The 15,964-nt window shown below is 46.0% G+C and overlaps 1 protein-coding gene across 1 annotated transcript in view; it reads left to right on the top strand.

The window, feature by feature from the left end:
* Nucleotides 1–13,813, top strand: part of LOC124712490 (proteoglycan 4-like) — a 113,309-nt gene extending 99,496 nt beyond the window's left edge. The window contains exon 13 of the mRNA XM_047242785.1: nucleotides 13,333–13,813. Within this exon, the coding sequence (XP_047098741.1) occupies nucleotides 13,333–13,813 (481 nt within the window). The remainder of the gene's footprint in view (nucleotides 1–13,332) is intronic.
* The last annotated feature ends 2,151 nt before the right edge of the window (nucleotides 13,814–15,964 follow it).

The raw sequence follows: 15,964 nt of genomic DNA, 5'->3' as shown, positions 1-15,964 counted from the left end.
GCTTGTCTGTTAGTACTGACAACTCTCCACGAACGCCGCTGCTCTCGTCCGTTAAGTGAAGGCCGTCGGCCACTGCGTTGTCCGTGGTGAGAGGTGATGCCTGAAATCTGGTGCTCTTAGCGCACTGTTGACACTATGGATCTGTGAATACTGAATTTTCTGACTATTTCCGAAATGGAATGCCAATGCTTCTAGCTCCAACTACATTCCGCGTTGAAAGTGTGTTAATTTCGGTCGTGCGACCATAGTCATGTCAGAAACCTTTTCACGTGAATCACCTGAGTACAAATGATAGCTGAACTTTCATACCACGCTTACGTGATACTGCTGCCATCTGTACACCTGCATATCGCTATTCCTTGATATTTGTCACCTCTATGTATGGCTCTTGAGTTTAGTCAGAGCTAATTACAACAATCTATTGGATACTTTAGAAGTCCCTTAGCTATTCAAGTAGAAACATGAGGGAAAACAACTATTTTATAGCAGATAATTTTGTAAGCAATGTCTGAATGCAATTAAGAAAATATATTCCTCTTATACAGTGACTGAAGTATATCAGGCTTCGATCACCTAGTATTTTTGTAAAGTAATTAAATTTTACTGGGAATGAACTGAGTAATGCAGATAATAACAAATATGTCGAACGCATTCTGGAAACATCCCCCAGGCTGTGGCTAAGCATGTCTCTGCAGTATCCTTTTTTCAGGAGTGCTCGTTCTGCAAGGTTCGCAGGAGAGCTTCTGTGAAGTTTGGAAGGTAGGAGACGAGATACTGGCAGAAGTAAAGCTGTGAGGACCGGGCGTGAGTCGTGCTTCGGTAGCTCAGTTGGTAGAGCACTTGCCCACGAAAGGCAAAGGTCCCGAGTTCGAGTCTCGGTCGGGCACACAGTTTTAATCTGCCAGGAAGTTTCATATCAGCGCACACTCCGCTGCAGAGTGAAAATCTCATTCTGGAAACATCCCTGAGGCTGTGGTTAAGCCATGTCTCCACAGTATCCTTTCTTTCAGGAGTGCTAGTTCTGCAAGGTTCGCAAGAGAGCTTCTGTGAAGTTTGGAAGGTAGGAGACGAGATACTGGCAGATGTAAAGCTGTGAGGAGCGGGCGTGAGTCGTGCTTCGGTAGCTCAGATGGTAGAGCACTTGCCCGCGAAAGGCAAAGGTCCCGAGTTCGAGTCTCGGTCGGGCACACTGTTTTAATCTGCCAGGAAGTTTCACGTCGAACGCAGTACGTAAGCTTGCACAGGGACACATGTTACACATTTTCATTCGATGGAACTTGGACGCCACAGAAAAGTTTCCCTTTCATCGAAAAAAGCACACACTTCAACGAAACGCGAGTTTCGCTTTGAATAAGCCCACTGTAGCGAACATCTGCACCAAAATGAAGCTCATAGCATTTCCAGTTACGGCGGAAAACAGACACGCCGCGATACTCAGCTATAATCAGACGTCGGACGCGACAGAAGACGCCACCCTTAGGATTGTGCTGAGGGCCTCACGGTTACCGTAGCGGCCTCGGCCTACCGTACTTCCCTATCAGCAGTGAACTCCTACTTTATCATTGGCCTTTCTTACGTTTCATGGTTATTCTACCCCCTACTTCTGAAATAAGGTATTTAGCATATTTACGAAATTCTTTTTGTGGTCTTCGTTTCGACATATTTGAAAACGTTCCTCTTCTTTGTAAGCTGTATACTCCTGCAGTATATCGTTCCCGTTTTATTTACTACCCAGAGAACAATTTCCCTATAACCATATACCGAGCGATGTGGTGCAGTGGTTAGCATACTGGAAACGCATTCGGGAGGACGACGGTTCAATACCGCATCCAGCCATCCTGATTTAGGTTTTCTGTGATTTCCCTAAATCGGTTCAGGCAAATGCCGGAATGGTTCCTTTGAAAGCGCACGGCCGACTTCCTTGCCCATCCTTCCATAATCATACGAGACCGGTTACATCACTGGTCTCCTCCAACAAATCAACCCAAACCAACGCAAGCCTATAACCACATTATTCTTTTACATAGGAAAGAAAGCCTTCCTCAGGAAATGTTACTTTGTTAGTGGTGGTTTGCTACCACCCGTGCGAATTTCCACGGCTTCCCTTGGCAGCGTGTTGATGTATGCAGCGTCTTCGCCTGTCGCTAACCCTCTGGGGGCCTGCCCTCTGTGATGTGTGCCGACATGGGCGCGTGACCGCCGCTCGCGCGTGGGCGCACTACCTGTGTACACCTGGTCGCCGGGCTTACCAGCTAGGAACGCATCAGAAGAACTCCTTTCGTGCACAAAGTGTACCAAGTTTGCAAAGAGAAGGATCATAGCCCTTTACCGATGCTTAATGACACAATAATTCACCTCCATCACACTTCATATATTGCAATAATCTAATGACTGATTTTAAAAGCAATTATCTCCTTTAATTATAAACATGAAAAGCTTTGACGATTTTCGTCTTGTAATAGATCTGTCACATAATACGCGTTATACTAATTCTCTGCTTGAGTGATATATCTGGGCGTCACATAAAATAGCCCTTCTGCTCAATTAAATCGCTTTTCTCCTCCGTCCATAAGTTCTCGGTGAAATTTCGATGTCTGTTTTCCTTAATTATTATTAGATGCTACACGTAATCGATTCATTCTTCAGCAATTGTGTGAACTCTCTAAATTATTTTTAAGGTCTGTAATTGCTTCCTTTTGATATTTATTGATGTTGCGTCATCTTCTTCTTTATGCTTGTTGCAACTTCTCCCTTTATACAGATCTTAAGGGCAAGGATAATAAAGTGTCTCTTGGCCACCTTGCTCTGTCTGTACCACAGGCAACCAACGTAGCTCTTAGTTGTTTCTTTTTCGCGCACATTGTGCCCAATTCCCCCCAGGGGGTCCACAACTCTTTTGTGGACACGTGCGTAGCGAGCACGGGACCCCGAGCTAATGTGGCCCTCCTTCCTTTCCGGGCTCCATACCTTCCCTTTCCGCATCCTTCCCCGTCCCCCATCTTCGCCCCCCCCCCCTCACCTCTGGCTCTTTCCTTCCCTTTCTCCACCTCTGGGAGTATGGTTTGTGCCTACGTCCGGAGACGAATGCTCGAAACTGTTCCAAATTCTTTGCTTTCTACACTTGCAAGTCTTTGTCCTTCCTCTGTCCTTCTCTTTTCCTTCCCTATTCTCTTTGCCCTTTTCTCCGCTGCAGCGTTTGAGACCCCTCTTCTTTCCTTTCCCTTTCTCTTTTTCCCCCCCCCCTGTGCGTGTCTGAAGGCCGACCCACGCACTTCCATGCGTAGCCGGTGGCGGGTTAACGCGTAATTCCCCAACCTGGGTAGACAGGTAGGACACGTACGTACCCCCTGGTAACGGCCAGGCCCAGGGAGGGGTGATTACCCAAGCTGATACCTTCCGAAAGTGCCGATTGGTCCCTCCGTCCGTTTGTCGGGAGGTGTGGACTGAGGTGTGAACAATCACCTAAGGCGGGAGTGCCCTCAGTGAGGGCCCCCACAAGGGAGGAGCGCGCCATTGGAGACGCCGGTAATCATGGGGGATTCTTCCGCAATGGTTTCCTCACCTTCCACTATGTCTGCTCACAAGTGTAAGTTCACTGAGTCTCAGCCACAGACAGTTCTTCCATCGTTGCCACAGTTCCTTGTTGTTTCTCGGTCTGACGAAGGTCACGACTTCTCCACGGTCAACCCTTTCATTATTCAGAAAGGTGTCGACGCAATTGCAGGTCCTGTAAAGTCTTGTTCCAGATTACGGAATGGCACCCTGTTGTTAGAAACAAACAGTGCCCTCCAGGCACAAAAATTGCTGCATGCTTCTCTGCTCCACACATTCCCTGTCCGGGTGGAATCGCACCGTACCTTAAATTCCTCACGTGGAGTCGTTTATACACGCTCCCTCGATGGATTGTCTGACGAAGAAATTCAGCACTACCTGTCTGACCAGGGTGTAACGGCTGTTCATAGAGTTATGAAAAGGGTTGACACGAACATCATTCCAACCTGCACTGTCTTCTTGACATTTGACAAAGTTCAACTCCCATCGAAAATCAAAGCAGGCTATGAGATAATTTCCGTTCGCCCTTACGTCCCAAACCCTACGAGTTGCTATCGATGTCAGCGGTTCAATCACACCAGCCAGTCCTGTTCCAATCCGGCCAAATGTGTTACGTGTGGCAAGGATGCCCATGAGGGTGCTTGTCCACCTCCATCCCCTCGTTGCATTAACTGTATGGGTGACCACGCTGCTTCCTCTCGAGATTGCCCTGTTTTTAAGGACGAAAAGCTCATCCAGAAAATAAGAGTGAAGGAAAAGGTGTCGACTTTTGCTGCTCGAAAATTATTCGCCAGTCGACAGCCCACCGTGCCTCAGACAGGAAAATACAGCACTTTCCTTGCTTCTCCTCGGCCAACAAAGGAGGCGGCCACGCAGACTTGTGACCTCACCTTTAGTGCCACGGTCTTCAGATCGGCCAGCGCAAAGATCGCCCGTTCAACCTCACCACTTTCGCCTGCCCACTCTATGGCCCACCCTTCGTCAGGTTCTGCTAAATCTCGAGCCCAAAAGTCAGACGCCAAGTCTTCGAAAAAAGAGCATACTCGTGAAGAGTTTTTACGTACCGCAACTTCCCAACCATCGGTTCCTCCTTCATCTAAACATCATACTTCCAAGAAGGCAACAAAGAAACCCAGTTCCTCTCCTTCTGCGCCAAGGCGTGTCCCATCTACAGCACCACCTGGCGGAAATCGCCCTCGGCCGTCTTCTGTGTCGCCGAGGCGCACTGCTGGTGGCCAGTCAACCGGCCGATCGCTGGGGGCAGGTGCTGCTCCTGACCAACCTATGGATCAGGATCTTCTGCTTTCGGCTGAATGCCATTCCATGCTGTCGGTCGCAAGCTCTGAGCAGTCGTTGAGTTGACAGCGACCTTGGTCACATTCCTCCATTTTCTGTTCACCCTATGTCCATTATCCACTGGAATATCCGCGGCATTCGAGCCAATCGGGATGAATTGTCGATCCTCTTACGATCCTACTCGCCAGTCATCTTCTGTCTTCAGGAAACAAAGCTGCGTCCCCATGACCGCTTTGTTCTCCCTCATTTTCAGTCTGTCCGATATGACCTCCCATCTGTTGAAGGCACTCCAGCCCATGGAGGACTCATGATTCTTCTCCATGACACTCTCCATTATCACACAATCCCCTTATACAGTTCCTTCCAAGCTGTCGCCGTCCGTCTTTCCCTTTCTGAATATACCTTCTCTCTATGTACTGTATACATTCCATCGTCCACACCAATGGCACGAGGTGATCTCCTTCATCTTCTTGGTCAGCTTCCACCCCCCCTATTTGCAGGTTGGGGACTTCAATGCCCACCACCCACTTTGGGGATCTCCACATCCTTGTCCACGTGGCTCACTATTGCTAGACGTCTTCCACCAAGCGGATCTAGTTTGCCTCAACACTGGGGTCCCCACATTTTTGTCTGCCTCCACGACAAATTTATCTCATTTGGACCTTGCGGTCGGTACTGTTCCGCTAGCTCGGCGCTTTGAATGGTTCCCCCTTGATGATACACACTCGAGTGACCACTTTCCATGTGTCCTTAGACTGCAGCCTCAACTGCCATATATGCGCTCGCGACGCTGGAAGTTTGCCCAAGCCGATTGGACACTTTTTTCGTCTCTAGCGACATTCGATGACCGTCGCTTTCCCAGCGTCGACGATGAGGTCACACATATTACCGACGTTATTCTTACAGCTGCGAAATGTTCAATACCACGCACCTCCGAATTGCCCCAGCGCCCCCCAGTTCCTTGGTGGAACGAGGCATGCCGTGACGCAATACGTGAGCGGCGACGTGCTCTTCGCATTTTCCGTCACCATCCTACTTTGGCCAACTGTATCCGCTATAAGCAGCTCCGTGCGCGATGCCGTCGCGTCATCCGCGATAGCAAGAAGGCAAGCTGGAAATTCTTTATTAGCTCATTTAACACCTTCACTCCCTCCTCGGAAGTTTGGAGTCGGCTTCGACGGTTCTCAGGCGCGCCTAGTTTCTCCCCAGTCCCTAGGCTCACTGTCGCGCATGATACCTTAGTGACCCCGTCGCAATTTCTAACTCATTTGGTCAGCACTTTGCTGAGATTTCGAGCTCTTCAAATTACCCGCCGGCGTTTCTCCCGAAGAAACGTGCAGCGGAAGTGCGACATCTTGCTTTCTCCTCTCAAAATCACGAAAGCTACAATACTGTTTTCTCCATGCGGGAACTCCAACATGCCCTCTCTTCTTCTCGCTCCTCCGCCCCAGGACCGGATGGTATCCATGTCCAAATGTTGCTGCATTTATGACCCCATAGTCTGCGTTACCTTCTTCGCCTTTATAATCGAATTTGGACCGACAGTACTTTTCCCCGACGATGGCGGGAAGCTATCGTCGTTCCCGTTCCGAAACCTGGAAAGGACAAACATCTCCCCTCTAGCTATCGCCCCATTTCTCTCACGAGTAGTGTCTGTAAGGTTTTGGAGCGTATGGTGAATTACCGTTTAGCTTGGTGGCTGGAATCCTGCAATCTTTTAACACCTGCCCAATGCGGATTCCGAAAGCATCGTTCTGCAGTTGACCATCTTGTTGCTCTCTTCACTTATATCATGAACAATTTTCTCTGGAAACGCCAAACGGTAGCAATATTTTTTGATCTGGAGAGAGCATACGATACCTGTTGGAGGACAGGCATCCTCCGCACACTGTTCTCTTGGGGCTTTCGAGGCCGGCTACCCCTTTTTCTTCGCGAATTTATGGCAGAGCGCACATTTAGGGTGCGGGTGAACACTACTCTCTCCCGTACTTTCTCCCAAGAAAACGGGGTACCCCAGGGCTCCGTGCTGAGTGTTGTACTGTTTGCCATCGCCATAAATCCAATTATGGATTGTCTCCTTCCTGATGTCTCGGGCTCCCTCTTTGTGGACGATTTTTCGGTCTACTACAGCTCTCAACGGACCAGCCTTCTTGAACGACATCTTCAAGGATGTCTCGATCGCCTCCACTCTTGGAGCATCGAAACCAGCTTCCGTTTCTCTCCCAGTTAGACCGTTTGTGTTAATTTTTGGCGACGTAAGGAGTTTCTTCCGCCCTCCTTACATTAGCTCCTGTCAACCTTCCGTTTTCAGACGTCGCTAAATTCTTGGGTCTTATGTTCGACAGAAAACTGTGCTGGTCCTCCCACGTTTCCTATCTTTTGGCTCGCTGTCTGCGATCGCTTAACACCCTCCGTGTCCTGAATGGTACCTCCTGGGGAGCGGACCGAGTGGTCCTTCTCCGCCTCTATCGCGCCTTAGTGCGCTCGAAATTGGATTATGGAAGCATAGTCTACTCATCTGCTCAGCCGTCTAATCTTTGGCGTCTCGACTCTATCCACCACCGTGGATTACGTTTAGTGTCTGGAGCTTTTTACACCAGCCCTGTGGAAAGCCTTTATGCTGAGACTGCTGAACCTCCGCTGTCCAATCGGCGAGCAGTCCTTCTGAGTCGTTATGCTAGCCATCTGTCTTCCATGCCTGCTAATCCAGCCCATGACCGTTTTTTCGACGCCTCCTTTGATGTAGGGTATGCAAGCCGCTCCTCCTCCCTACTACCCCCGGGAGTCCGCTTCCGTCAACTGCTCCATTCTCTTTCCTTCCACTTTCCTAAAACCTTTTCGACAACTTGGGGTACAGCACCGCCTTGGCTCCGCCCCCGGATCTGCCTGCTCCGTGACCTTTGTCGATTTCCCAAGGATGGTACCCCTACACTTGTTTATCGTCGGGCATTTGCTGCTCTATGTGCACAAATGACGGGGAGTGCCTATATTGTTGGCGACACCCCAAATCACCTTCGCATCCTGACCAGTGTTCGGTTTATACTGTGGAGCTTTATGCTGTTCTCCAGGCTGTCCACTATATCCGCCACCATCAGCGGATACAGTATGTTATCTGCTCAGATTCTCTCAGCTCTCTCCTCACTCTCCAAGCTCTTTATCCTGTGCACCCTCTGGTCCACCGGATTCAGGACTGTCTGCACTTGCTCCACCTGGGGGGCGTCTCGGTGGCGCTCCTCTGGCTCCCAGGACACGTTGGTATCTGTGGAAATGAGGCGGCCGATATTGCAGCCAAGGCTGCAGTCTCTCTTCTTTGGCCAGCTATTCCATCGATTCCTTTCGGCGATCTACGGAGCGTTTTATGTCGTCGTGTTGTTCATTTATGGCACGCGCATTGGTCAGCACTTCCCCATAATAAATTGCGGGAAGTGAAAGCTCTTCCTTGCGCTTGGACCTCTTTCTCCTGAACGCGTCGTCGGGAGGAGGTAATTTTAACTAGACTCCGGATAGGGCACTGTCTTTTTAGCCATCGACATCTTTTAAGCAGCGATCCTCCCCCACTCTGCCCTCACTGCTCTCAGCTGTGGACGGTAAGACACCTTTTAATTGAATGCCCCTATTTTAATCCGTTACGCTCCCGTCTACAGCTATCGCCTGATCTATCGTCGATTTTAGCAGATGACACGTGCTCAGCCGACCGCGTTCTCCAGTTTATTAGTGCCAGTGAAATGACGTCAGTCATTTGAAGTTTTTTTTTTTTGGGGACCACCAACCCCTTTCTGTAGTGTATTTTTAAGCCTTCCTTCTGCTTTTAGTTTCTCCAATTTTATGACTTTCGTTCCCATTGCTGCTGGTTTTCAATTTCGGTTTTTTACTGTTTCCTAAGTCACGGACCGGGCGCTAATGACCATAGCAGTTTTGCGTCCTTAAACCAAAATAAAAAAAAAAAATTGTGCCCAATTCTGTTATTGAAGTTTAACCATGTCACAGGGAATTAGATTAGGGAACGACACACTAAAAGTAGTGAAGTAGATGAATTTTGTTCTTTTGGCAGAAAAGTAACTGATGGTGGACGAAGTGCAGAGCATATGAAATATAGGCTGTCAATGGCAGGAAAAGCGTTTCTTAAAAAGAAAAACTTGTTAGCGATGGGTATAGATTTTAACTGTTAGGAAGTATTTTCTTAAGGTATTTGTGTGGAGTGTAGCCCTGCTTGTTCGGAAAACGGAGTGGCCGAGCGGTTAAAGGTGCTACAGTCTGGAACCGCACGACCGCTACAGTCGCAGGTACGAATCCTGCCTCGGGCATGGATGTGTGTGATGTCCTTAGGTTAGTTAGGTTTAAGTAGTTCTAAGTTCTAGGGGACTTATGACCACAGCAGTTTAGTCCCATAGTGCTCAGAGCCATTTGAACCATTTTTGTTTGTTCGGAAAAATGTAGAAGACAAGCAGTTCGGACAAAAAGAGATACAAGCCTTTGAAATGTGGTGCTATGAAAGAATACTGAAGATTATGTGGGTAGATCGTGTAATCAATGTTGTACTGAATGGAACTGTTGAGAGAAGAAATTTGTAAGATAACATGATTAAATGAAGGGATCGGTTGGTAAGGGACATTCTGAAACATCAAGGGATCACCAATTTAGTATTAGACTGAAGCATGGGGCGGGTTGGCGATAAATTGTGGAGAGTAGAGGGCGACCAAGAGATGGACACAGTAAGCTGGTTCGTCGTGGTAGTTGTTCGGAGACGAGGAGGCTCGCACAGGGTAGAGCACTGTGTGGAGCTGCATCAGATCAGTCTTCGGACTGAAGGCCGCAACAACGACAACATCCATGTCTCGTTGATACTGCCTCCAACCGAGTTTCTCTTAGTTGCATTCCTGAAATGTTACCCGCGAGTAGGTTAATGTAGAGTTTCTCAAAGGCCAGTCTCAGAATTTTTTACTAATTTATCTTTCTTATTCATCTCCTTCTTCTGCACTAGATGGATTAGAAAATGTTGCCTGTTCCGTCTTCAAAACGAATCTGATCATCGTCTCCAGGTGTCCTCCTTGATACGTTGTTAACTTAGGCCTACAGTACAACATTCTTCTTGGGATCCTCTCCTTCGGCATTCTACCTACGCACTTTCTCCCGTCATTTGCGAAGTTCACAGGTTTTTTTCCAGACAGTTTATTTCTCGCTCTTCCCTTATTTTCTCATTTGTAATTTTATCTGGAAGGCTAAACCCTTTTACTGTTCTTAAGAATCTCATATCGGCAGCCTGTATTGTCTTTTTATCAGCTTTTGTCAGCGGACGTGTTTCAGATCCGTAGGGAAACGCAGGAACAACGTTAACTCTGTAGAACTTCATTCCTGTTTCTTTTCTCGATTTTGTTTTCTGCTTTCTTTTCTGTTCATTGTGCCGTAGGTTTGCTCAACACGCGTATTTTTTAAAATAATTTTCATATTTATAACTCACGTATGTTCCTAAGCAACTGAAACCCTTAACTTGTCCTAATATAGTGTCACTAATGACAGTTATGGTCCTAATAGTATATTTACTCTTGAAGGTCATTTTTTTTGCACATTTTTGGCAATCTGAAGTTGTAGTTCTCACATAGCTTCTGTAACCTGTCTACCGCTTTTTGCAGCTCGTTTTGAGTTTTGTTTGTAATAATCAATAGCAAGTAGCATCGTCTTAAGCGTAAAATTTTGTATAATACAAATGCCTCCGTTTATTTTATACATCCATCCTATAATCAGGTAAATGATAAACAAAATAGGAGACCAGCTACAACCCTTCCTTACACCTTTGTTTATAGGTATATGTTCCGTTTCTGATGTGTGCACTGCTTTTTGTGTCTTTGCATATAAATTTCATTCATTTAATTAGACGATTCGGATATCATGTTAGTGTTATGATTTTACATATTTTTTCCTATGTACCTGATCGACTGCTCTTTCATAATCAATCAAAGTTATTCAAGGCTGTATTCTGTTTCCTTTTCTACTATCTACTTAACAGTGAAAGTGGCATCTGTACAGTATCGTCCCTCTCTGTGATTGCTCGTACTCTTTCACTTAATATTCTTGCATTCGTTTCATACCTGTATTCAAACCACTATAATTGTCACATCTATTTCTAGTGCTTTTTTTATGTAGCCTCTTCCCACCCTGCGTGTCGCGAATGATACACTGTGTCTTTTATCTGTATACAGACCCCCATGTAAAGACAAGGAGACATGCGTCTATGCTATGGTCACCTATTGCAAAAGGATTCAGCGCCCTATGGCGTCGTTTACATGTAACAGACGTTTTTACTAGTGGTACTGAAGAGGATAGGCGTAACTTTGGCATTCGACCAGATCTTGGAATGTGACATCCATTCTAGTATCCATTAATTAGATTCAGAAAGCTCTGTATATCTCTTATTCTGCATTTATTGCATCTTCTCTTGTAGCCTTCGTATCCATCATTTCTTTTAATTCTGACTCTAATTCCTATAGACTTGGGGAAAGCTTATGACAATGCTGACTTAAAAACTTTCTTTGAAATTCTGAAGGTAGCAGGGATAAAATACAGGGAGCGAAACGCTATTCACAGCTTGTACAGATACCAGACAGCAGTTATAAGAGTAGAGGAGCGTGAAAGGGAGGTAGTGATTGCAAAGGGAGTTAGAAAGGCTTGCAGCATATTCACGATGTTATTCATTATGTACATTGAACAAGCAGTAAAGGAAATAAAAGCAAAATTTGGAGTAATAATTAAAGTTCAGGAGGAAGAAATTAAAACTTTGAGGTTTGCTGATGACACTGTAATGCTGGCAGAGACAGCAAACGACTTGGAACAGCAGTTGAACAGAATGGACAGTGTCTTGAATAGGAGGATATGAACATCAACAAAAGAAAAACAAGGATGATGGAATGTAGTCGAATTAAATCAGGTGATGCTACGGGAATCAGATCAGAGAACGAGACACTTAAAGCAGAAGATCAGTTATGCTATTTGGGAAGCAAAGTAAATGATGATTGTCGAAGTATGGAGGACATAAAAAGTAGACCGGCAATCGGAAGAAAAGAGTCTCTGAAGAAGATAAATTTGTTAACGTAGTGCCCGGAAGTCCTATCTGAAAGTGTTTCTATGGAGTGTAGCCGTGTATGCAAGTGAAACATGGACGATAAACAAAAAAATGGCTCTGAGAACTATGGGACTTAACTACTGAGGTCATCAGTCCCCTATAACTTAGAACTACTGAAACCTAACTAACATAAGGACATCACACACATCCATGCCCGAGGCAGGATTCGAACCTGCGACCATAGCGGTCGCGCAGCTCCAGACTGTAGCACCTAGAACCACTCGGCTACTCCGGCCGGCTCTACAGTGTAGTACAGAACTGAAAGAACCGCGCAGTGAGGCCCACAGAAATGACACTTTTGTGGAAAGGCAACAGTTACACTAACATCACCATGAATTACAATGGTTTCCTGTACATCATAAAAAGTGAGACATGTTTTATAACAGAGTATGTGATCACCATAGACAGTAATGCGTGCTGCGTAACGTGCTCCCATGGAAGACTGGCAAGGACTTCTTGTAGCAGTGCATTCTCTTTCTCCACCATTGCGGCTGACGACTGCTGCTTGGTCGTTGGTGCGTGTGAACGCTGAAGTAGATCTATCCAGTGCATCACACATGTGTTCAATAGGAATTATGTCAGATAACGGACAGCCAAGTCCATCCGCCGAATAGCATCTCATTCCAACAACGCCTCTGCCTGTGCTGTTCGTTGCTGTCGTGCATTATCATCTATAATGATGTAGTCAAGGCCTATAGCATTACTGAAAATCAGAATATGGGGACGGAGTACAGCACCACATTAATGTTCACCAATGAGTGTACTGCATTCATAGATCTGGAGGCAGTACAGCAACGCAACAGTATGTCTCTTCGCGCCATAATACCTGGATCACCAAAACAATTATGTGCGACAGTTCTTGTGGTTGCGTATGAGGGTATGGTCAGCATTGGTGGTCTAGGTGTTATGCTGTTTGGAAGCACAATATTACGTGGGATACTCACAGTGCATGCATTAGTCAATGTTATTGTGATACCGTATTCCTTGCACATGTTTCACTTTTCCGGCATGCATTAGACCCCGTCTTCATTTTTATGAGGGACAACGTACAACTCCATTGAAGACTGCTGGTGGAGGACCTCTTGGAACAAGAGGATATTTGACGTTTCTTGAGAAATGAATTCTAGGAATTTTTAATGGAAAGTGGATGAAGACTTTGAGAGGACGACATCATCGTGAATTTGTACCTTAATATACGCAGACCTTCCTCATTTTTCTGTATCACAATAGGTAAAAACTTGCCGATACATAATTTATTCGTGAACAAGTGTGGTTTTAGAATTGTTCACAGTTCTGCTTCTGTGGCAGTTTTCTTCATCAGAAGTGTGTGTTTGGAGAAATGTGTGAGAATTTCTCTGTTTGTGCAGGAGACTTTCTGGTGAAGAGAAGGGCAGGAGGCTGATCGAGGCGGCTAAAGTGGGGGCACAGACAGACGTGCAGACGTTGCTGGCGGCAGGAGCAGACCTCGAGGTGAGGGACAGTGACGGGTACACCGCCCTGCACTGGGCAGCGGACAGGGGGCACGTCGATGTGGCGATGTGTCTGCTGGAGGGTGGCGCCGAGGTGGACGCCACCAACGACAGTCGGACCACGCCCCTGCACAGGGCTGCACAGAGTGGCCACGCCACCGTGGTGCGGCTGCTGGTGGCGTCCTCCGCCCGCACCGACGCCAGGAACCGGTGGGGGTGGACGCCGCTGCACTGGGCGGCAGTGCGTGGCCACACGGAGGCGGCGGCGGCGCTGCTGGAGGCGGGCGCCGACAGGACAGCTAAGACTGACGAACTGTACACACCGCTTGACTTCGCCAGGCATAAGCACCATCAACATCTGATAAGCATGCTAAGATAACCCATCAATGCATTACGTTTTCCTGGAGGAAAACGAATGGAGTTTCAGTAGATGAATTTTCTGTATTTTTAAAATAAAGAGTATGAAAAAGTTAGTCCGGCAGTCAGTGTTTGTACCCATCACAACAAGCGTGATAATGAGATATTTAGAAAGTAAAGTAACCAACAGGAAGCAAGCTTATTTTTGTGAAAACTCAACTAACATTAAAAATTCTTCATTAGAAGTAAACACGAGTTTTCTGCAGCACGCAATTACTAAAAAAATTACATTGAAGAAGCGTGGCATGAGCTATGTGAAACTACTGTAAAGTTCAGCATACCAATATTACTAGCACATAAGCTGTATGGCTAGAAGGCGTCTTCAGTTGAGATCTAACTGTTAATTTACTTTCGTTTCATAGAGATGATACAATAATTTTTGTTTATATTTAGAATGTGGCTTCATTAGCGATGCTCACACCACATCATGATATTGTATTATCATTTTATTTTCATTTAAAAAGTACCGTAGAGGAACTTCTAATTATACTATTGCCATACAGCTATAAGCTGCTGTTAAGAGACATACTATGATGTATTAGATAAAATGAACCTCCACTGTCACATTACAGGGTGCTATAGCAGACTATCCTGCTTTCCACGTTGCCCTTCTGTACATTTCTGTCATATTAGCAGAGTGTTTGCAGGGGCTGCAACGCAAAGTGTCTCGTGAAAATTCTGGTTAGACAGGTGCCAGCACTGTGTGCGCCCTCACTGCCCCAGCCAGCAGTGTGCCAAACCGAGATAGGAGTTTGTGTGGGAAGTCCATTCAGAGAACTGGACACATCACATGTCTGCCTCCGCACTGCGAAATAAGTACCAAAGGTGCTCGTAACATTTAAAAAAATGCATACACAGGTAGAAAATGGGAAGCAGGATTCTGGCTCTAATTACTGAGTAGCAGCTACAGCCTGCCTTACAAGCTCTGATATAAGTAATTGCCACTGAAATATCTAAGAAAGTTCCTTTTTGTTAACTGTTCAGAAGACTGAGGCCATAATAAGATGCTGCATTACAGAGGTATGAAAGACAGCTCATGCGAAATATAATATTAATTATCTTCTTCACATTCTTGTGTCTATTTTTTGCCATCAGACTGCAAGTGGCGAAAGAAATGAAGCTGTTCTTCAGCCCCAAGACATATTGAGAGCTATGAACACTAGATGGCAACACACTTTTCACAACACTGCACATGATAGGCGATGTACATCAAGCAGTATGGCATGACTGAGGTTATAATTAGGGTATTAAAAGCACAGGAAATAGCGTTCTCTACTGTGGCTCATAAATCAAGTAAATAATTCCAATTAATATATAGTTTATAGAGAACACAGTGGCAATTACACAGACATTCTTCTTGTGACCCATCTGCAAAAGGAATGGAGAATCCACGAGTATATAGTACCATGGGCAGCATACTACGCCATGCCCTTCAGTGGCTTGCAGAAAGTGGATTACAAACGTTCAGAAATATACATGAGCAGTGTACAGAATGTACTATAGACCAATACTGATTGATTACTTTCACTACTAGGCCATAAAAAAAGAAGAAGCGTCTCATAGTTTACACCAATAGTTGTTTTCTATGTTGACCCATCACGATTTTGGGAAAGTTTGTCTTTTTACAAACCACCTCAGTTAAGTTCCTTGATATCACAGTTATCCTTTCCTCTATCGAATACTGACCTACCAGCCTGCCCCATGAACCACAGACCTTGCTGTTGGTGGTGTGTCTTGCATGCCTTAGGGACACAGTTAGCTGTGCCATACATGCAACCACAATGAAGGGGTATCTATTGAGAAGGCATACTAACGTGTGGTTCCTGAGGACTGGGAGCAGTCTTCACAGTTACTGCAGGAGCAACACTCTGAGTGGTTGATTGATCTGGCAGTGTAACATCAACCAAAACGGCCTTGCTGTGCTGATACTGTGAACTTCTGAAAACAGGAGAAAGCTACAAATGTCATTTTTCCTGAGGGCATTCAGCTCTGCTGTAAGGTTAAATAATGATGTCGTCCTTTTGGGTAAAATATTCTGGAGATAGAATAGTTCCAATCGGATATCTGGACTGAGACTACTCAGGAGGATGTCGTCATCAGGAGAAACAAAAGT

The sequence above is a fragment of the Schistocerca piceifrons genome, chromosome 8 (assembly GCF_021461385.2).
Source record: "Schistocerca piceifrons isolate TAMUIC-IGC-003096 chromosome 8, iqSchPice1.1, whole genome shotgun sequence".
Classification (NCBI taxonomy): domain Eukaryota; kingdom Metazoa; phylum Arthropoda; class Insecta; order Orthoptera; family Acrididae; genus Schistocerca; species Schistocerca piceifrons.
The sequence above is the reverse complement of the archived record's forward strand: the minus strand, read 5'-3'. Positions and strand labels throughout refer to the sequence as shown.